Below are 22461 nucleotides of genomic sequence, written 5' to 3' on the forward strand. Positions count from 1 at the left end.
AAGTAATTCAGATTACCCTTGCTTGGGGCAAAATTTTACACCTAAACTTGAAACACTGTTATAATTTGATGTGAATTCAAAACTGGCTCACTCTTAGTTACCTAGATTGGTAAAATGCTTCACAATCTCATCTCAGACTTTAACAATCTCCTCTTATGCTTAATAATCCTTTCTTAGCTCGCTTGTCTTTTCTGCTATGAGTAGCAAATTAATTATAATCATTGAAATGACTTTCATCGTAAGGAATTCATCGTGTGTTACCCTATGACTCAAACAAACTGAATTCATGCAGTCGATATATTCTACTGCGTCCAATTAAACACGAAACTGCAATCGACAGCTCGTTCGGCTGCAGTCATAAGTCCAACTACCTGCTATCATATTTCAAGCTGCCTTTTTTCGTAATATTAAGCTGTTTTGTAAAAGAAACATTTAATTAATATAAATATTAAACAAAAAAGTGTGGAAATTATAAAAATAATTTACAGAATCGAAGGAACACTTTTCATTAGCACGCTCTTTAAACTTAATTCCGTTTTCTTTGAAATTTAGAAAGCTGCTCCATATAATTCTAAGGTTCTTTTTTATTTCATGGAATTACTTACAAGTAGTCTGTAATTGCTACTAGTTCCACCGAAGGGAAAAATTATCCTAAAAGGGTAAAAATTTCACCTGTTCTTCATTTAGAACCAAATTATTCGAAGTGTTTTTAATATATAAAAAAAGGAAATTTCTAAGTATTAGATAAATTTCCACTTAATCGAATTTCTAAAAACTCAATGTTGATTTCTTGACTATATCAGAACAATAAATATCTCTTTTAGATGCAATTTAATAATCTAAAATTAGAGAAAATTTTACCAATGAAATTTTGCGTCGAAAATCAGTTAAATATTGTTTATTAACATAAAGTTGAAACACATTAAGTTGTATTTCACCCATCAGGGCAATTTGGTCTAATTTATCCTTACATTTATGGTTTTATATAAGGTTTTTGTTGACATCGATGGTTGCGAATTTGCATAGAATGTAATTAAATCACTCAAGGAAATCCACTTAAAAATTCAAAAGCTATTTTAATTAAAAGAAATTATTTTTCAATTAAATTCAAGGTCTTTTAACAAATAAGAAATAAACAGATAAAATATAGTTTTAAGATTTATTAAGTCTGAAGTCTATAAAAATTTTGTCATTTTTTAACACCTTTAATATGTAATTATTTATTTATTTCACACAGTACTATAGAACTGTAAAGTATTAAATAATGCTGAGTACAGTGGATATTCAATTAATTTTAAAATAATTTAATTTAAAAAATAATTAAAAATTTAACAATTAACTGAGCTAATTGTTGAAATACTCTATACAGACAGTGTTGAACTTCAGTACTTGTATTATTATACCAATGTATATGAAATATACATAGTATATTAAGTTTAGTCCCAAGTTTGTAACGCTTAAAAATATTGATGATACGAATAAAATTTTAGTTTAGGTGTTCATAAAATCACCTAATTAGTCCATTTCCGTATGTCTGTCGCCTGTCGTCTGTCGTATGTCGTCTGTTGTCTGTCGTCTGTCATCACGATTATTCAAAAACGAAAAGAGATATCAAGCTGAAATGGTGTGCTTAAGATGTAAAAAGTGAGGTCGAGTTCGTAAATGAGCAACATAGGTCAATTGGGTCTTGGGTCCGTAGAGCCATCTTATAAACCGTTAGAGATAGAACAAATGTTTAAATGTATGTATAAATATGGGAATATTAGTTACGTTTGTGTGGCTATTTAAGAGTGAAAATCTTTCTTTATTTACGTGACGTCAAAAAACAAACGATTGCATCATCAAAACTGTCTACACATGGTATTTTAACAATTAATTCGAAAATTTAGCCTTTTGACCCGTTAATATTATCGAATGAGTTTAAAATGAAATTATAATTAATAGAATTACTGTTTGAAGGTAAAAACTTTTTGCTACATACTAGTTGTATGGAAAGTCGTTGTGTAATCATTTGGTTTTTTCACATACCATGACAACTTGATCACAAGTATTTAAAATACGCTGCTTCTTCTGAACAGAAAATTATATTTAGAAATCTCGGTACTCAATGATAACAGATTCTCGTGAGTATAACAGATTTGTTAGTGTGTCATTTTTTTGGAACTATGTTCCTTATCGCACGTGCGACGCATGGAGACTAGACACATAAAAAATGAGCCGACACTTTTTTATAGTTTATTCTCTTCTCATTGAGAAGGTCGTCAGCTTGAAACACATCCACGTCAATAAATGTTTTTTACATTAAAAATTATTAATTTTTTTTAAATTAAAAATTATTACTTTTTTTTATTTAGAAAAGAACATAGTCGGATGTCTAACCACATCTTTCGATTAACATGAATTGAAATGAAATTCTACATCCAAATGATATTTTTCGAGGGAAACATTTTTTGATGTCTACATGTTTTGAAACGAACTTTAACATATAATATCGCTGATTCTAAAAAACTACCAAGATCCAAAAAGAAAATTTCTATAACATGAACACAGATTCGCCGTATGTTAAAAAATTATTTTTGTAAAAAAACTACTTTCTAAAGATATGCAAAATAAGATTGAACATAGTTTTAATATAATATAATAAGAGAGTTTTGATACTGCTGGGACACTAAAAAGTCTAAACTAAAATAAATAATAAAAAAATAAAAACCCTGCGAAATTTGAAAAAAAAAAAGAAGTCCAGTAGTTTACATTGCGACTTAAACAGTCGGGGCACATAAAGTACTGAACTTGCTTCTTTCTTTTCAGATCTTATGTAATGCTATCGTGTTTTTTTATTTTTTTTAATTATTTGGTTAATTTTTCTATCGCTTTTGCATCGATAACTACACTTGTTCCAACCACCTTCAAAGGCATATTTTCACATCATTTCACATCAAGTTAATTAGTTACCATTTTGAAGATCATTAAAAAGAAGATATATGCGTTTTGTGTCAAAGTAATAAACATTGAATAGTAAATTTTTCGGGGTCACTGTCATTGATTTGTTTAACTTAATTTTACATAAATTCTTTTAGCCAACTACATTGGTTGGCTTAAACTGGTTTTCTACAGGGTCATCTTTTGACGTTCTCCCAAATATTACAACTAAAATTAAAAATTTTTTTCTGATATGCAAGATTTTAATAACTACCTTACAAGCTACCTATTATATATAAATAAGAATTGTAAAATTCCTTGGCAGAAATTTTTTTTTCAAAATGCAATAACAATTAATAAAAATATAAAAAAAAAAAACCTATTCAATTTATATAAGAGATTTTCCCAAGCGCTCTTAACCTTCAATCAACAGATCAGATAAAAACATAATTCTTCACAAGTCTCAAATTTCAAGAATACTTTAAAAATAAAAGATGATAATTTTTTTTATGCCATTATTGTTTACAAAATTATTAATTGATAATAAAAATATATACAATTAATGAATTATTAAATGAGTGACCTATTATTTTAAATTTTATTTTAAATATAAAGTTTTTTTTTTTTAAGTGATGGATTTTATTTGTGTATATATAAGTGTTCAATATACAAATATTGATTAATTTCATGTGGTGCATAAATAATAAATTAATAATATCAATATTAAATGGCAGTGCATTAAAATATAATAAATGTGAGAAAGTAATTAAAAAAACTCTGTTATCAATATTATTAGTTATGCTCGTGTAATAATATTTTTAAGTTTTGTTTCTTATTGAAAATATTTTATTTTGGAATTTATAACGGAATTAATAATTGTAAACATATTGTTTTTGCACAATGTATATAATAATGGTATTTTCAAAGTGTATTTTAATTGTGAGTATTATATTAATTTCATTTATATATAATTTTTTATTCGATTTTTTTGGCACTTGACTATAAATAAATCCAAATACAAAGTGTTTCTTACTCTTAAAAACAATAAATTAGGCTGACTAAATCTTACAATAAGTTATTCACTCAATTGCTACGTTTCGTGTTTGACTATATTTTGATATAATATGTTACATACAGGCGTAAACTAAATATTGACAAATATCTTGTCTAGTAATCTTAATTAAAGAGAATTGAAAAAATACTAATAATATAGTCGAATAGACCATGATGTAAATATCGTGTGCATGATTAAATGTAAACAACAACAATAAGTAATAATAATAAATAAGTGGATAAACAAATTAAAAAATTCATTGAGTTGAAAAAATTGCATTCGTGTCTAGAACTCGAATAGATTAATTGGTAGGGCGCTTTACATGAATCCAAGAAGTCCGGATTCGAGTCCTGGTTCGAGTTTATTTTTTTCAATTCTCTTTAATTAATTTTTGTTACTTTAATAATATTATATTAAAATATTGATAGTAATTACATTTGCCAACCTTAGTGACTTTATTATCCGCTCCGTATTTCGAATGCAGCCAGATCAAAGCTCACACTATCTTATAAAAAATTAAAACAAATTTTCTTTGAAACATTTTTTTGTAAACATCACTTTTTATCTACGAGGGCGCTAATTAGGTGCAAATTTTATATTATGTATTAATATCGGTATATCAGTTACGTCTGTGTGGGCTATTTAAGAGTGGATATCTTTCTTTACTTACGTGACCTCAAAAAGGAACAATTGCCTCATCAACACTGTCTATACATGATATTTCTACAATTAACTCAGTTAATTGTTTGTTTTCACTTGTTTTATATTTTAGATTTGTATGATAAATATTCATAACGCTAGTGGATTCAATTTTATAGAAGAAAATGTGACTCTAACAATTGATCAAGGCACATTAGTTGGAAAAAAGTCAGCCGATTATTGGAATACAAGTTCATTCTACAGTTTTGAAGGAATACCATACGCAAAACCACCCATAGGCGTATTACGATTTAAAGCACCCCAGCCGGCAGAACCTTGGTCTGGAATTTACAATGCTACACAAGTACGACCCATTTGCCCTCAAATTAGCAGTCCAATGTTTGAATTTGATAAGAATAAAAATCTGGAGCAAAGTGAAAATTGCCTATATTTAAGTGTTCATACAAAAATGGTAATTTTCTAAAGTAATTTAAATGATTCAATTATTCCTTTTTTTTTATCATTTTCATATAAATTTCCAGTCACCGCAATTACTTCCAGTAATGGTTTGGATTCATGGTGGTGGATTCGAATTCGGTAGTATATTTGAAGACACATATGGTCCAGAATTATTGATGACCCAGAATGTCACTTTAGTAAAAATACAATATCGTATGACTGTTTTCGGTAATTCAATTTTTGTAAAATTTAATTTAACGTGTATTTAACATTCATTTCGTTGTAGGTTTTTTAGGCATTGATGATCCTAAATATGAAATTCATGGTAACGCGGGGTTTAAAGATCAAGTTTTAGCATTAAAATGGATACAAAAAAATATCCATCATTTTGGTGGTGATCCAAATCAAGTGACAATTTTTGGTGAAAGTGCAGGTGCAGCAGCAGTACATTTGTTGTATTTATCACCATCAACAAAAGGCTTGTTTCATCGTGCAATAGCTCAAAGTGGTGCCGCAACTGTACCTTGGGTGACATCACCTAATAACTATCCTGAATTAGCTAAGGCGTTGGAGTGTAATTCAGAAAATTTAAACGAAATTGTCAAGTGTATTAACAGTACATCTATGGATGGAATTCTTGCTGGCCACAAAATAATGACCCAAAATGAGGAATTAAATGAGGTAAATAGTAGAATTCAAGTAATTTCATAAATTCACTAATATATCGTCTCTGACTTAGACAATTTTCGTCGTTTTTCATAAAATTCAGAAACGTCCTCTTTTTGGGCTTGATAGTCCGCTGGTTAAAGGCTGTGTGATGTCACATTAATTTGAATACGGTGCCCTATAGAGAACATCAAATGATGAACGAAAAACAAATTTAATTTAATCATACTCTGTTGAGGATCAAATGAAAGGGCTTAGAATATTTCATAAATATAAATATTCTTATACTTTATCGCGATATTATATCCCCAAAATAATTTAAATAAAATAGAGTTTAAATTCTGAAAACCCCGACGACTTCAAAATCATCTTCTAAAAATTATGAAACAGTAAAATATTATCATCTGAAATCGTTATGGTAAGTAACATCGAAATTACAACCGGAGGGCATCTTTTCCGTTCTGTGGGAAACTTTTTAATATTAGAGGTCTCATGACTGTAGTGACGATTTTACTTATCTTAACAGTTTCAGATGGAAGCATATTCTTGTTTTCATATTTTTTAGAGCGTGATTTTGTAGTCGTCGCAATTTCAGTTTTGAACTGTATTTTATTTTACTGATATGATTTATCTAGGAAATGAGAGTTGGAGAAGTCGTTAAATTCAATAGCTTTACAATTGAGCAAGAAAAAAATTCAAACAGTTTTTTAACAGAACATCCTGATGTTATTATGGAAAATGGCAAGTTCAATAAGTTACCGTTAATTATGGGTTATGCAACACAAGAAGGTTACTTATGTATAAATCCTGACAATTTAAGTCCAAACTTTACCGATTCACGGAAACTAATACCAAGAGATATACTCGATCTAAAAACAATCGATCTAGAATCAGAAGAAGCTTATCAATTGGGTAATAAAATTCAAGAATTTTATTATGGTAATCAAACACCATCTTGGGATCCGTCTACATTTCCGGCTTTAATAAATGTAAGTATCTATGCTAGATCTATTTCCTAGTAGCTATCTAGAAAATATTTTTTAACAACCTTAAAATATATAAAAACGCATTTAAAAAAATTATTAGGTATGTTGTAAAGTCGGACTTTTTCTTGTGAGTTTACCCGAATATTAGGATTGGGTACGAAAAGTTTTAGGCCTTTAATGATCAGAAGCTAATTTTCAGAGTTTATCGATTAAACAATTAATTTTTTTGAATGCATTTTTTATGACGTTTTAAGATGATAAAAAACAATTTTATTTTTTTGTACAGCATTTTGTAAAATGCTCTTTAATCTGCCTCACCTTTTATTAAAATTTATCTATAATCCCAATTTTATCAATAAAAATTAATTTGTTTTTAGTACTTAACTGATATATATATTTTGAAAAAAATGTATCAAAGCGCTAAGATACAATCAATTGTTGCTGATACCGTTCCAATATATTTCTACAATTTTGATTACTACACCAAATTAAATGGAATTCAAACACTACCAGTTGTGACACATTTTGACGACATTTTGTATTTATTCAATGTAAAGAATCGTACGGAAGGAATTTTGAATCCAAATTCTTTAAATGGAAATACTTCGGAATATGTTGGATTACAACGCATGATAAAATTATGGACAACATTTGCAACATCTAAAACTGCAGATCCAAATCCTATTGATGATCCTTTATTAGATGTTAAATGGTTACCAATTCAACCAAACAAATTTCATTATTTAAAAATTTCTGAAAATCTTGAGTTAAAAGAAAATCCCGCTGAAGAACGTATGAGATTTTGGGAAAAAATTCATGAGGATTATGGCAAAAGAAAACTTCTTAAAAAATAAAATGTTATATTTATTTCTATTTATTTGTATATTTCTATTTTAATTTATGAGTGCAGGGTCGAACTAAGATAAAACGGCGGCGCTTTGTTAACAGGGGCGGTCCTATTAAAGTTTTAAAGATGTGAGTTTAAAGGTGTGAAATTTACATATGTCACCGCCAATCCCCACCATCTTCATGGGCAGCGTTTTCATTCAGCAACCAATTACAGATTAAATTAACAAAAGTCTCTCTTTATATGCAGTGTTTGAAAAAATTTACTACATACTGTCTAAATTTGCAGTCAAATAATTGTAAAATGAAAAATCAGAGTGTTCATTAGGTTAAAAGTGCTTTTTTTAATAACGGCACTCACCCTAGGACTGACTTTGACTGTAAAAATTGTAATTTGACTACTTAAATAGACAAAACTAAAAATTATCTTCTTTTGAAAATGGGAATACTAAAAAGTACAAACATGCGATAACAATTGTTAACGTGATAAAATTCATAATTAAATTTAGTAATTTTCAACTTTTAAGAGCTTCTTAAATTTGGTCTAAAAAAATTTTAAAACCGACCAGAGTTTTGTCTGAAACTGAGTGTGACGTGAATTTAGGTACGATGGTTAAGTGTAAACGTTTGTGCTAAAATTTAAGCACATATATTATGTACTTAATTTTATAACCTAAGGGTACCTACACATTTATATTATACAAATATTGTGTAATCAGATTTACCTACAAAGAACCCTTGTATCATTCCCAGGTTTGGATAAAAAAACTTAAAAAATTCGAAAATAAAATTACGAATCAGCAAAATCTCTATTTATAAAGTAAGTACAATAAGATAAAAATTTAATGATAAATTATGGTTTCACAATAATAAATTTTGTACATTAAAGCTTTGAAATGTTATTCAAAATTTGATTCATTCATTACATCCACCCCTCCCTCCTTCCCTCCCCCCTCTCTCATGACATAGCACCTTAATGTTACTTATAAATAAACAATAAAGCGTTCATAATGATGAATTGAATCGTTATATCTCAGAAACGGTGGCTCTTAGGAAAAAAAGGATTAATTTTTTTATATTCAATTATCTGATCTACAATTTTGTCTGAATTAATTTTGTTATCAAACTTACCGTTTCGCTGAAAATTGCAAAAAACACGTTTTGTGAAATTTGACCCCGCGTTAATTTTTCTCCACAACTCGGATCGATGAAATTTCATTTAAGAAGATTTAGATTTCATTTAAGAAGGTTTTTTGATCAATCTTACCAAAATTCAGCCGGGTGTGAATTTTTGTACCTTCGAATGTTTAAATTGACCGAATTAAATTGGACCGGATTATATTACAGTTCACTTAATATATTACTGACATAAACAAAATCCCTCAAATATCTTTGTGCAGGGTTGACCTTCATGTGATGAAAGAAGACACATTTGTGTATAGTCAACATTTAAACTACTCCTACTATTGCAATATTATTGATCTCAACTCTTTTAAAAAAATCGCACTTCTTTTCATAATAATAAATATATCAATTGATAGCAGGGGATTTTTTTAGTAAGATGTACTTTTTCAAAGAATAATAAACTTCCCAATTAGTTCATTCACTATTGAAATTTATTATAAATACAGCTTACATACAATTTCAAATTTTAATAGCTGTAAAAAATGACAACATTATTTTATTTTACGGTAATTATTTTAAAAATTTGTAACAATATCTGTTTGTATTGTTACATTTAATAATATTGTTGTATTATTCATTTTCTTTGAAAAAGTGAACAATGTAACCTCTGAAATTGTGTTATTTATTACATTTTTAAGTGAATTTTCACGTAGCGCGATTTATTTTAAAAACGACAGAGCAATATCGGGATAAAACAGTGTAAGAATCCTTCTCGGAATGTATGCAAGTGTATATGATATATTATAAATTTTTTTAAATTGTCCACATGGGTTCCAAAAAAAATGGTTTTATAGGAATTAACCAACAGCTACTAATACAATTTTTGAGCCGTAAATGCCCTTGTGATTAAATTCGTAATTCAAAGAATTATATTGTACTTTTCATGTATTTAATTGTCATGTATCAAAAAATTCTAATTCTTAATCAAATGTTCAATATTTCAAATAACAAAAATTCTTTAAAGCTTTCGTAGCTTGATCGGCACTAAAATTGTTTTAGTAGCTACTGATCTAAAAAATTCAAATTATTAGATTTTGTATACTGTACTGTGGGTGACTGCAAAACATGAATGCGGTTCAAATTTGGTTAACGAAAAGATTAGCGTAACAATTGATCAAGGGACATTATTTGGGAAAAAATCATTAGATTATTGGAATGGAACATTTTATAGTTTTGAAGGAATACCATATGCAAAACCACCAATTGGTGAATTACGATTCAAATCACCAAAACCAGCTGAAAAATGGTCGGGTATTTATGATGCCACAAAACTAAGACCTGTTTGCCCACAACTTCCAAGCCCAGTCATTTCAATTGAGGGTATGGAACAAAATGAAAATTGCTTATTTGTAAATGTTCATTCGAAAATGGTAAGCAAAGCTACAGCTATTGTTCTTTGATACTATTCAATAATCCTGTTAATTAATTGTTATAATTTAGTCAAAAGAATTAAAACCAGTAATGGTGTGGTTTTTTGGAGGTGGACTGCAACGGGGCAGTATATTTGAATCCCGATATGGTCCAGAATTACTTTTATCTGAAGATATAGTTTTAGTGAAAGTATCACATCGCTTAAATATTTTTGGTAAATATTTCATCACAATCACTATTTTTTACAAAGCAATGCTTCAGTTTTTTGTTGTCCATTTACCAACGCTTGAATTAATTCATCGATATTTGCTTCGCTTTAAAACTAACCATTAACGTTAATATAGTAACCAAAGATCAGAATCGAATAGTTAATAGTTAATTAGTTGTGCAGCTTTCATTTTTATTACATAGGTATCGTTTTTTCGATTGAAGTTTAAGTTTACTAAGTTATAGTGTTATATCTGTAGCTCTATTCATAGCATGTTGCTGACGCATTCGCATGTTGCGAAATCAAACTATTTTACCATACCAAATATTATTCATTATATATATATATATATATATATATATATATTAAATATTATAATTCATAACAGCAGTGCTTTCATTATCATTTTGTTATATTACTTAAATTTCATCTGAATGGTTCATCTGAATATTTGATGATATTTTAGGTTTTTTAAGGATTGATGATCCGAAATATGGTATTCACGGTAATATGGGTTTCAAAGATCAAGTTTTGGCATTAAAATGGATACAAAAAAATATTCAAAATTTTGGAGGTGATCCTAACCAAGTTACAATTTTTGGTGAAAGTTCTGGTGGTGCTTCTGTTAATTTGTTATGTTTATCCCCATTAGCTAAAGGATTATTTCATCGAGCTATTATACAAAGTGGTTCAGCAGAATCTTTCTATTTAACTACACCAAAGAAATTTACTGACATAACTACATCTGTAAATTGTACTTCGAAAAATTTACATGAAACTGTTAAATGTATTAACGAGAGTTCTACAGAATACCTAATAAATGGGCTGAAAGCGTTAGGCAATGAATTATCTTACAATGAGGTAAAATAAACTTATAAGTATAAAGTATAAGAAATCCGTACTCATTATAAATTTTTTAGATTCTTAATATAACTCAGCGTTTTGATTCTACTATTCTGACAATTGAAAAGAAATATCCGAATAGCTTTTTATACAAACAACCAGAAGACATTGTAAAAACTGGACAATTTAAAGCAGTTCCAATTATAATGGGTTTCACTAGCGATGAAAGTGCAGGTGCAGCCAGAAATTACTTTTTCCCACCCAATTTTACGGATTATAGAGTTCTTATTCCTTCAGATATCAAAATAGATTTACAATCTGCTGACGCTTTTAATTTAGGAAATCAAATAAAAGAAGTATATTATGGAAAACAAACACCCTCGTACGAGTTAATTGATCCTTTAATTGAAGTAAGTGGAATTATTTTAACTTGACAGAAGCACAATAGCTCGGAATTAGATCAAAATTACCCCATCCATCGAGTTTCATCAAATTCCAAAACAAAATTTTTTTTTGCGTTTTTCTCGAATTTTTCACAGGCCCCTAAAAAAATTGCAAAAAAATCGAAACATTTTTTTTATGTCCAATTTCGATAAAAATCAGTATACAAGGTAATTTTGACCCATTTGCGACTGGTCGAATACTTTTTGAGATACGGACTAAAATCGATCCAAATATTGCCATATCTCAGAAACTGTGCATCCAATCATTAAATGAACCTGATTTTTAAACTTTTTGGATCAAAATTACCCCATCCACCGAGTTTCATCAAATTTCAAAACACAAATTTTATTTGCGTTTTTCTCGATTTTTTCAAAGGGGTGCCCCTTAAAAAAATTGCAAGAAATCAACAAATTTTTATTATCTCCAATTTCGATAAAACTCAGTATATAAAGTAATTTTGACCCAAAAAGTACAAAAATCGGGTACATTTGATGGTATTTCAAGAATTAACTCAGTCAATTGGTTGTTTTCATTTGGTATAGTTAAATAGAAAAAAGTCGTGCGAAAGAACATAATCTAGATTTAACATGGACATATTTTAAAGTCAATGATTTAATTTTTAGTAAATAGCTTTTAATCATGCTTGTTTTAATTTTTAGTATTTAACCGATTTAATGGTTTTGCAAAAAATGTATAAATATGCAAAGTTATTATCAAAAACTGCAACGGTCTACTTTTATGAATTCAATTACTACACAAAATTAAATCCACAACAAAATACACCAAGAAAATATATAACTCATGCAAGTGATGTGCCATATTTATTTTATCAGAAAGGTGTAACGCCTGAAAATATGGATAATAGTTCTGAAGAGTACATAGCAATTCATCGTATGATTAAACTATGGACTACATTTGCTAAAACTGGAAATCCCAATCCAGTAAATGATCCCTTATTAAATGTTAAATGGCTACCACTTGAACCAAATAACTTTATTTATTTGAAAATTTCACAAAATTTAGAATTAAAACTTAATCCAGCCGAAAACCGTATGAAGTTTTGGGAAAAAATATATAGGCAGCATAACTCTAAATAATTAACAAGATAGTAGTATTTACTCGACTTAAGTATAAAAATTAATAAAACAAATACAAAATTTTATTAGTTTTATTTTCATTAAAAATGATACTCTAACAAATTATTGTCTATAATTTTATTTTTATTAATGACTAGCTGACCCGGAGATCTTCGTACCGCCTAACAGTCAATTGTTTTTTTTTTTTTTTTTGGTGAAGTCACTGACACACAACACTTTTTTAAGTTTGTAGAATTTTGTAGCTTTTAGATTTAGTAATATTATAAGCAAAGAGACGTATTTACATTTCAATTGACATTTTACCACAGACAATTTACATTTTACGTATGATATTAAAGTTCAAATTGACTTTTAATTATTATTACGAATTTTCTGTATGAGAATGTAGAAAAGTGTTGTTTTTAGACTTTTTCAGTTAATTTTTAAATTTTTCTCTCCTTAAGAATCATACTCGTATTTGAAGGAATATTATAAAAAAAAAAAAAAATACGCGAAATCGGTTCAGCTGTTTCCAAGATTTGCGCTTAGCAACACATTCAGCTATTCATTTTATATTATAGATAAGTGAAGCAAGCCACCAAAAACATTATTAAAAAATATTTAATACTATCAGAAGATTAAACCTATTAAAAAGCTAGTGCTTCTGATGCTAAAATTATCTTTCAAATTATATTTCTCAAAAATCAACATCTTAAACTCTTTATACTTGACCATGGAGGACTGTTGATTTGTTGACTTTATAATACATGAAAATAATAAATAATGGAGAAATTTATTGATGTATCAAACGTTTAAGTAATTTTTTTATCACAGTGAAAAGTAATTTCGCGTATGCAATAACAGTCGAAACGTGTAAATGTATTTTATTCGCAACTTTTCATCGAATTACCACTCGAAAATTCATTGATAATGTTCAACAGATATTCACTTTTAAAGATTCCCTGATTCCAAAAAACCATGTAAGCGTAAGGATTTGTCTTTACAAATTGATTTTGCTCCAAACTTATGCCACCACAAGTCTCTCATGGAAAGAAAGGTGTATTTTAGAATCCATTTCTTAAAGCTTTCTTCGGGAAAAGATCCTACAAAATTTATTTTCTAAATGACTTTTCATTTGAAAAACATAGGTAAAATCTCTTTAGAGGTGAGTAGATGTTAAAGAACATCAAAAAACAAAACGATCTATTAAATACTTTTAAAAAAATGTTTATGCCAGCTTAATAGACCTAGAATAATCAAAGAGTACGTTAGTAATTGGTTGATTTACAGCCGTGTATTTGCATATTTATATAATATACTGGGAATTTCATTCATTAGTTTACTTTTCGCCTACGAAGTTTAAGCAGAGCCGATTTTTTTATGTGATTTCAGCTTATCTTGGAAGAAATGGATGATAACCATATATTCTATTAACTTAAAGTGAAGATGATGAATTGCATCACGTACAAGATTGAGAAATCTTAAGAAATTTGTATAATCAAAACTTCGTTCTAGCTCCGTTTTGCAAGAAAGAGACGGACAAGAATCTTTAAAAGTTTATCAAATTTTAAAGTAATGTGCAAATTGCGATTACTTATAGAAATAATATAACTCGCATTAATTGTTAAAAGAAAGTTATTAGCAGCAGGATACGTGAAAATAATAGCTGGAAGTTTGTAAGTGAAAATTATTATTGGAGATAAAATATGTCAAAGGTGTATACGTTTCCATATTTAAGATTTTCTGCGAGCGGCGTTAAAAATTAATAGATTACAACTAAACAACTTTTGCTATTTTACAAATCCGGTACTGTTTTAAATTTTCATCAATCAATTTACCTACAATGATTAAGGGATCTTTTATCCACACAATAATTTTTATGCAACAACAAAATTCCCAGAATATTAATGGGCATTAATTTGGTCAATTGGTTTGTCGTAGTTTCTGGTTGAAACACGATAAGTATAAATAGGTTTTGTAAATAATTTGCCGTTTTTATATGTAATAGTGTGTCAAAAATGTCAACATTATTTTATTGTTCGGTAAGTATCAAAAAAAAGTTTTTGTAACATTTTGAGAATTTAATTTCATATTATTTAAAGTGGATACTTTGTCTTGTTACCCAAAATTGTTCCACAAAATCTTTAATCTTTTAATAATCTTTTTTTATTACTTAGAGAATATATAATAGTAATAATAATAAATAATTGCATTTTAACTTCCGTTTCTTCTTATGCTAATTAATAATTATAGATCTATTATGCATTTTACAAGGAAAACAGAGCGACTTTAAATTACACTTGATTTTATTTTAGAACCGAACTTTTCACGCTTGTTTTATTTCTTAGATCTTTAGCGTGTTATGGATGGTAACTCGAATAGAATGTTACGATAATTTTATAGAAGAAAATGTCACATTAACTATCGAACAAGGAACATTATTTGGGAAAAAATCATTAGATTATTGGAATGGAACATTTTATAGCTTTGAAGGAATACCATATGCAAAACCACCAATTGGCGAACTGCGATTTAAATCACCAAAACTAGCTGCAAAATGGTCGGGTATTTATGATGCCACAAAACTTAGACCTGTTTGTCCGCAAATTGTATTTTCTTCTATTGTGGGAATGGAACAGAATGAAGATTGTTTATTTGTAAATGTTCATTCCAAAATGGTAAGCGAATAAAATTTTGGATCTAGAATCATTTTGGATATTATTATTTTTATACAAATTAATTTTCAGTCAATAGAATTAAAGCCTGTAATGGTGTGGTTTTTTGAAGGTAGGCTTCAACAAGGTAGTATATTTGAATCTCGATATGGTCCTGAATTACTTTTATCAGAAGATATAGTTTTGGTTAAAGTATCATTCCGCTTAAATATTTTTGGTAAGTTTCCACCTTCAAGGATTGTGGCTTAGACATAATTCAAAATGCTTTTATATTAGCTTCTTGCATAAAATATCTCCTGTTTACGTGATAACATGTTATTGAACAACCCTGTATATGCGTTCGATTATTTCTAGGCTTTTTAAAGGATGATCCTATGTATGGTGTTCATGGTAACATGGGTTTCAAGGATCAAGTTTTAGCATTAAAATGGATCCAAAGAAATATTCACTACTTTGGGGGAGATCGTGATCTAGTTACAATTTTTGGAGAAGGTGCAGGTGGTACTTCTGTTAGTTTATTATGTTTATCGCCATTAACCAAGGGATTATTCCATAGAGCTATTATACAAAGTGGTTCACCAGAATCTGTTTGGTTAGATACACCAAAAAAATATTCGCATATAACTATACCTAAAATGTTGCATCAAAACATAAATTGTAGCAACGCCGTTAAGTGTATTAATGAAAGTACTACAGAAAGTGTTATAAGCGACGTAAAGCAATTAGATCAAATGAAGTCTATCGATAAGGTGCGTTATAGTGTTATTTTGTAAAATATTGGAAATTAACATTAAATTTTTTCTAGATTTTTAACATAACTCATATTCCATCTAGTGTTCTTACAATCGAACAAAACTGCCCTAATAGCTTTTTATCAGAAGAACCAGAAAAAATTTTGAAAAGTGGTAACTTTACTAAAGTTCCAATTATAATGGGTTTTACCAGTGATGAAGGTGCATGTTCCCAAGAAAACTATTTTGTCCCACGGAATTTCACAGATAGTAGACTTCTTATTCCCAAAGATATTAATATAGGTATAGAATCTGAAGCTGCTTTTGATTTAGGAAACAAAATTAAAGAAGTATATTATGGAAATCAAACACCATCGAACCAGCTAATTGATCCGTTCATAGAGGTAAGTAAAAGTGATTTTTTTTTTGAAAATAATAAATATTTAAAAACACACTCTTTTCACCTTTTGGGTTGGTTCATTACATTAGAATTATATGAATATTTTTTATTTTTAGTACTTAACTGATTTGAAGTATTTGACCAAAATTTATAAATATGCAAAATTATTTTCGGAAAGTACGCCAGTGTATTTCTATGAATTCAATTACTACACAAAATTAAATCAATACTCGTCACCAAAATATATAAGTCATGGATTTGATCTACCTTATTTATTTTTTAACAAATGTGTAATGCCAGAAAATATGGACAACAGTTCTGAAGAATACATAGCAATTCATCGTATGCTTAAATTATGGACTACATTTGCAAAAACTGGAAATCCTAATCCAGTAAATGATCCATTATTGAATGTGAAATGGTTACCAATTGAATCAAATAAATTTAATTATTTGAAAATATCACAAAATTTAGAAATGAAACAAAATCCAGCTGAAAATCGTATGAAATTTTGGGAGCAAATATATAAACAATATGGTATAAGAAATAGGTATATAAGATCTATACGCCGTGTGAATCGACGAGCGATATGTATTAACCCTTGGGAAAGGAGTTATGAGCAATAAGTAAATGACTAAAAATATAATTTTTTAATAATATAGCAGCTAACAAACTTATTATTAGCCTTAAAAACTATTAAAGTCGATAATTTAGTGTAATAACGTGTAAACGTTTTGACAGAGAATGGCTAGGCACTATTGGCATAACAGGAGAGACTCCAGCATAATTTTATAAAATCACTACTTACGGGAAAGCGAGCGTACAATGTTTTGGGTTCGTGCTTGCTTTTAAGATGCTTGAATATAGAAATAATTTTAAATATTTACGTGATAATTTTAAATATTTATAATTTTTAAACAGGTATTCATTTTTAAATTGTATTTTACTAATGTCTTTTTGTAGAATGTTTGAAGAATTGATTTATGTCAATAAATATTTAATAATTATAATAATTCTACAGGTATTCTGTATATCAAAAAGAACCGTTAAAAACAAAAATTAAAATATAAATGAAAATTATTGCATTTTTTTTTTATCATACCCTATGACCTCTGCAAAGTTTCCAAAAATTTCAGAAGACCAAACCCGATAGCTTCGTCATATCGTCGTCATATAATTTTATAATCATTTTAAGGAGATTAAAATCAAGAAAGTTGGACAGGAGATACATACTTGAAGAGAGAGGAGAAATTTCATAAAATATGTCTCATCTGGTTATCAGATGGGTGAAGACCGACCTTATGCCATCTCTTAGACTAGTATTCGGCCCTAATCAATAAAAAAAAATAGTAGAAGGTGTCACTGAAGTCAAAAAAGACTATTTGATTTCCATTACTATATTTTAAAACTATTTCCATTATTATATTTCCACTACTATTTCTATTATTATATTTTAAAAAATGACTATAAAAATAGAAATTTTTATCCCTGGTACAACGTTCTCCTCTGTTATATAAAGTGTGTCCAATATTAAGTTGATATGCAAAGGTGTTACGATTCCACCACACTTTGTTATAAATTGGGAAATTTTTATTCGAAATAGTTGTTTTCCTGTCCCTCCCCTTCCCGTTCTAAGTTTTTGTAACATTAACAGTGGCGGATCTAACTTGCAAGTATATAATATTTACTTTTATCCTTTGATCAGTAAAAAAAAAGGAAAAAGTTGTTGAGAATTTGTGTGGGGTCAATAAGTTATTTATTATCTATTAGTTATTCATTTAAAATCAGCCGAGTATTGACGACTTGTCATTTTACGATAGAGGTATTAATAAATTAATCACAATTTAGTCGAGTCAATGAACTGAACAAACGTTTTAAGTCTCAGCAACAGCTCCGATTTTGATTTTTTTTAATGCGTGTTTTTTAATAATATAAAAAATCAGAAACATTTCAATTTGAGGAAATTATTTTTTTTATTGCAATTTTTTACAATAAAAACGATTTTTAAGACAAAAAGTAGTTTGAAATTGTTTTTTTGCAATATTTATGAAGAAAAAAATTTTTATTATTATTTCTGGCGATATTTATTAAAAGGTTAATTGTTTTTATTGCCAATCTAGCACACAAAATAAATAGAATTGTTTGTTCTTAATGATTATTATTTATTGATATTATTTATAAAAACGTCATTATTTAAATATATTTACAGAAAAAAAAATTTATTTTAAGATAGGTACTATATTTTTTTATATAACCCAAAGAAGAAGTATTAAATTGTCATCCAAATCCATAGATTTCATGTCTTGGGTCTCTTCACTGGAAGTAAATAATTTTCTTTTGGCCAATCCCAATTTTCGGGACATATTTGAATGCAGGAAAAGTGGTTTGCGTTGCTCACCTGCATGCATTGTTTGTAGTGGCAGTAATTGTAATAATCATAATTTTGTAAATTTTGTCAATGTTTAGAAAAACCAAGCAAAAAATAGTTCAACGATTCTTAGTTGAATTTTGTTTAAACCGACACTGTTTAAAATTTTATTTGCATTTCTTTTCATAATAAAATAACTGTGATAGCGGGGTATCTTCTATTTACAGATAGTGTTTTCAAAGAATAACAAACTTCCCAAAGTGATCATTAACTGGTCAATGTTATTGAAGTTAGTTATAAATAGAGCTTATCCATCAATTACTTTACTTTTTAATAATAGTGCGTTTAAAATGCCAACATTGTTTTACTCTACGGTAAGTACAAACACAAATTTCAATAAAATTAACAATAGTTTATTTACAATTTTATAAAAACAATGAGTTTTTGCTCGAGATATATTTTTTAAGACACAATTTTGGGGTACCTAATAGTGATGGGACGAGTGTTGAATTTTGTGTTCATTTCCATTATTCGCGGATGCGAATGTTCACTTTCAAATCGAAGCGCTCACAAATTCTAATGTATCAACTTAATTAATCCTTATATAATTTTCCTCCAGCATGTCTTTTCTCTCCATACTTAATCTTCCTTATTACTCCAATTCCATTATTCACCCCTTATTTTCTAGCTTATCACGTTGGCTTCTGACGAAAAATATACAAAAGGACTAAAATTGTACCGCTTAGGAACAAACAAGCTAGTCAGGCTAGAAAAATAAATAATTTAAACGAAAAAATACATGATATTTTAAATGAGTTAGCTAATATTCGATGGTGTAGTAAATTTTTTAAAAAAATTTCAAATCCACCAGTTTTTTTTTTTGCCATTATTTTTAGACAGCTTTAGAAAGCAATTCTAACTCGAGTAAGCAACGTGATTAGGTTTTTTTCTTAAACCTTATTTTTTTAGTACATACGCTTTTTTTTTACGTAGATTTTCTGTAGTGTTTTATGGTTGGCCACTCGGGCAGAATGTTATTCAAATTTTATTAAAGAAAATGTCACTCTAACCATCGACCAAGGAACCTTGGTTGGTAAAAAATCATTAGATTATTGGAATGAAGCGTTTTATAGTTTTGAAGGAATTCCCTTTGCAAAGCCACAAATTGGTGAATTGAGATTCAAAGCACCAAAATCAGCTGGAAAATGGTCTGGAATTTATGATGCTACAAAACTAAGACCTGTTTGCCCACAAGTTTTAAAGCCATTTATTTGGATTCAGGGGATGGAACAGAATGAAGATTGTCTTTTTGTAAACGTTCATTCAAAAATGGTAAAAAAATACCTCCTATTTATTAATTTGCGTAGTACTAATTATAAAATTTTATTATTTAGTCAAAAAAGTTGAAACCTGTAATGGTCTGGTTTTATGGAGGTGGATTACAATGGGGAAGTATATTTGAATCGAAATACGGACCAGAGTTTCTTGTATCAGAAGATATTGTTTTAGTTAAAGCAGCTTATCGATTAAATATTTTTGGTAAAGACTTTTTAAAATATCTTATAATTAAAAAAACTTTTTCCGATACTTTCACAATAACAGTTCAAATTTGTTTAGGCTTCTTAAAGATTGATGATCCAAAATATGGTATTCATGGCAATGCAGGTTTCAAAGATCAAGTGTTAGCTCTAAAATGGATTCAAAAAAATATACATCATTTTGGAGGTGATCCTAACCAAGTTACAATTTTTGGTGAAAGTTCAGGTGGTGCCTCTGTTAACTTGTTATGTTTATCACCTTTAGCTAAAGGATTGTTTCATCGTGCCATAATGCAAAGTGGATCAGCAGAAGATATCACTTTAGTCACGCCTAAAAAGTATACGGATATAGTTGCACCCTTAAACTGCACTACGAATAAGTTCCATAAAATTGTCAAATGTATTAACCAAAGTTCAACCGAAAATCTAATAAACGGTTTGGAAGTTTTAGAAGGAAAAGTTTATTACAATGAAGTGCTTAACATATCTGAACTTTTCGAATTTAGTACTGTCACAATTGAAAGAAAAAGTCATAACAGTTTCTTGACGGAAACACCAGATCGCATTGCGAAAACAGGAAATTTTAACAAAGTTCCTATTTTGATGGGTTTCAATACCGATGAGATGGCATATTTAGCCACAGATTATTTTATTCCACCAAATTTCACAGATTATAGAGTTCTTATACCGGGAGATATAAAAATAGATTTAGCATGTGATGAGGCTATAGATTTAGGCAAAAAGATTAAAGAAGTGTATTATGGAAGTCAAACACCATCAAATGAACTAATTGATCCATTCATAGAAGTAAGTAGGGAAGTGAGAGGTTTTTAATATTCCTATAAACCATGTTTTTTATTTTTAGTATTTAACTGACTTATGGATTCTGGAAAAAATGTATAAGTATGCAAAATTATTTTCAAAAACTACTCCAGTCTATTTTTATGAATTCAATTACTATACAAAATTAAATTCAAAAGAAGGAACGCCAAGAAAATATATTTATCATGCAGATGAGCTACCATATTTATTTTATCAAAAAGGCGCAACGCCTGAAAATATGGATAAGAATTCTGAAGAATATATAGCAATTCATCGTATGATTAAATTATGGACTACATTTGCGAAAACTGGAAATCCAAATCCGATAAACGATCCATTATTGAATGTTAAATGGCTACCAGTTCAGTTAAAGAAGTTTAATTATTTGAAAATATCACAAAATTTAGAATTAAAACAGAATCCAGCCGAAAAACGTATGAAGTTTTGGGAAAAAATTTATAATTATTGATGCTCTAAGTTTGAAAGGAATGAATTATGAATTTTATTTATTTATTACATACAAAAAATTTAATAGCTATAGATCAGGCAGGGGCAAAAGTGACTTACAGAAATCCCCTAAGACTTCTAACCTAATATACGAGTAAGACAGTGACAACTTTACCACTGACAACCTTAAATAAGAGTAAAACAGAGAGACAACCTTTTTTCTTCTACCTATCTCATTACTATTAGAGAAACAGAGATAGGTAGAAGAGTTGTCTACCTGCCTCGCTTCCTCCTCTATGAGCAATGTGGACTTGGATAAAGAGACACACAATAAAGTTATAACAATGGTGACTTCGACTTAAAATAACTCGCCCATGCCTGCTGTAAATAATGTAAATGCGATCCTTATGGTCCAAATCATCAATTTCCCAGATAATAAATAATATTAATAAAATTATTAAAACACAGCCATGTTGCTTTGAAGTTAAACACGTTTTTCAAGAAGCAAGGTAATACAATGGAGCTCGCAGCACGAACCCCACATCACTAGATTGGCATTCTTTGTGATTTAATAATTTATTGATTTTTTTGTATTGTATTGTGTTCAAGAAGTCTTGGAATCAACACTCGATCAATCTAACAAAAATTTTTCAATAATATAAATTCATAAAATTCAATGTTTGTAAATATTTCCTCCTTCTCTTCAACATCGCAATTTATATGTGCCATTTTTGTCAATTTTTACAACACATCATTGCTGTTATTTGGCAACTATTGGACACAA

At 28.6% G+C, this 22461-nt stretch overlaps 2 protein-coding genes across 2 annotated transcripts; both read left to right on the forward strand.

The window, feature by feature from the left end:
• Positions 1-3679: 3679 nt before the first annotated feature.
• On the forward strand, positions 3680-21949 carry LOC123292535. The gene is made up of 21 exons (XM_044873249.1): positions 3680-3858; positions 4746-5084; positions 5155-5299; positions 5358-5752; positions 6373-6726; positions 7101-7571; positions 9786-10124; positions 10195-10339; positions 10800-11194; positions 11254-11586; positions 12280-12701; positions 15182-15374; positions 15444-15588; positions 15726-16120; positions 16177-16506; positions 16619-16894; positions 19098-19244; positions 19864-20202; positions 20265-20409; positions 20488-21215; positions 21274-21949. Exons 1-21 carry the CDS (start codon positions 3820-3822, stop codon positions 21697-21699), a joined length of 6501 nt encoding a protein of 2166 aa, XP_044729184.1. The 5' UTR covers positions 3680-3819; the 3' UTR covers positions 21700-21949.
• On the forward strand, positions 14704-17515 carry LOC123291805 (para-nitrobenzyl esterase-like). The gene is made up of 6 exons (XM_044872224.1): positions 14704-14738; positions 15045-15374; positions 15444-15588; positions 15726-16120; positions 16177-16506; positions 16619-17515. The coding sequence occupies exons 1-6, from the start codon at positions 14715-14717 to the stop codon at positions 17126-17128; spliced, it is 1734 nt and encodes a 577-aa protein (XP_044728159.1). The 5' UTR covers positions 14704-14714; the 3' UTR covers positions 17129-17515.
• Positions 21950-22461: the final 512 nt, after the last annotated feature.

This window comes from Chrysoperla carnea, chromosome 2 (genome assembly GCF_905475395.1).
Source record: "Chrysoperla carnea chromosome 2, inChrCarn1.1, whole genome shotgun sequence".
Classification (NCBI taxonomy): Eukaryota; Metazoa; Arthropoda; class Insecta; order Neuroptera; family Chrysopidae; genus Chrysoperla; species Chrysoperla carnea.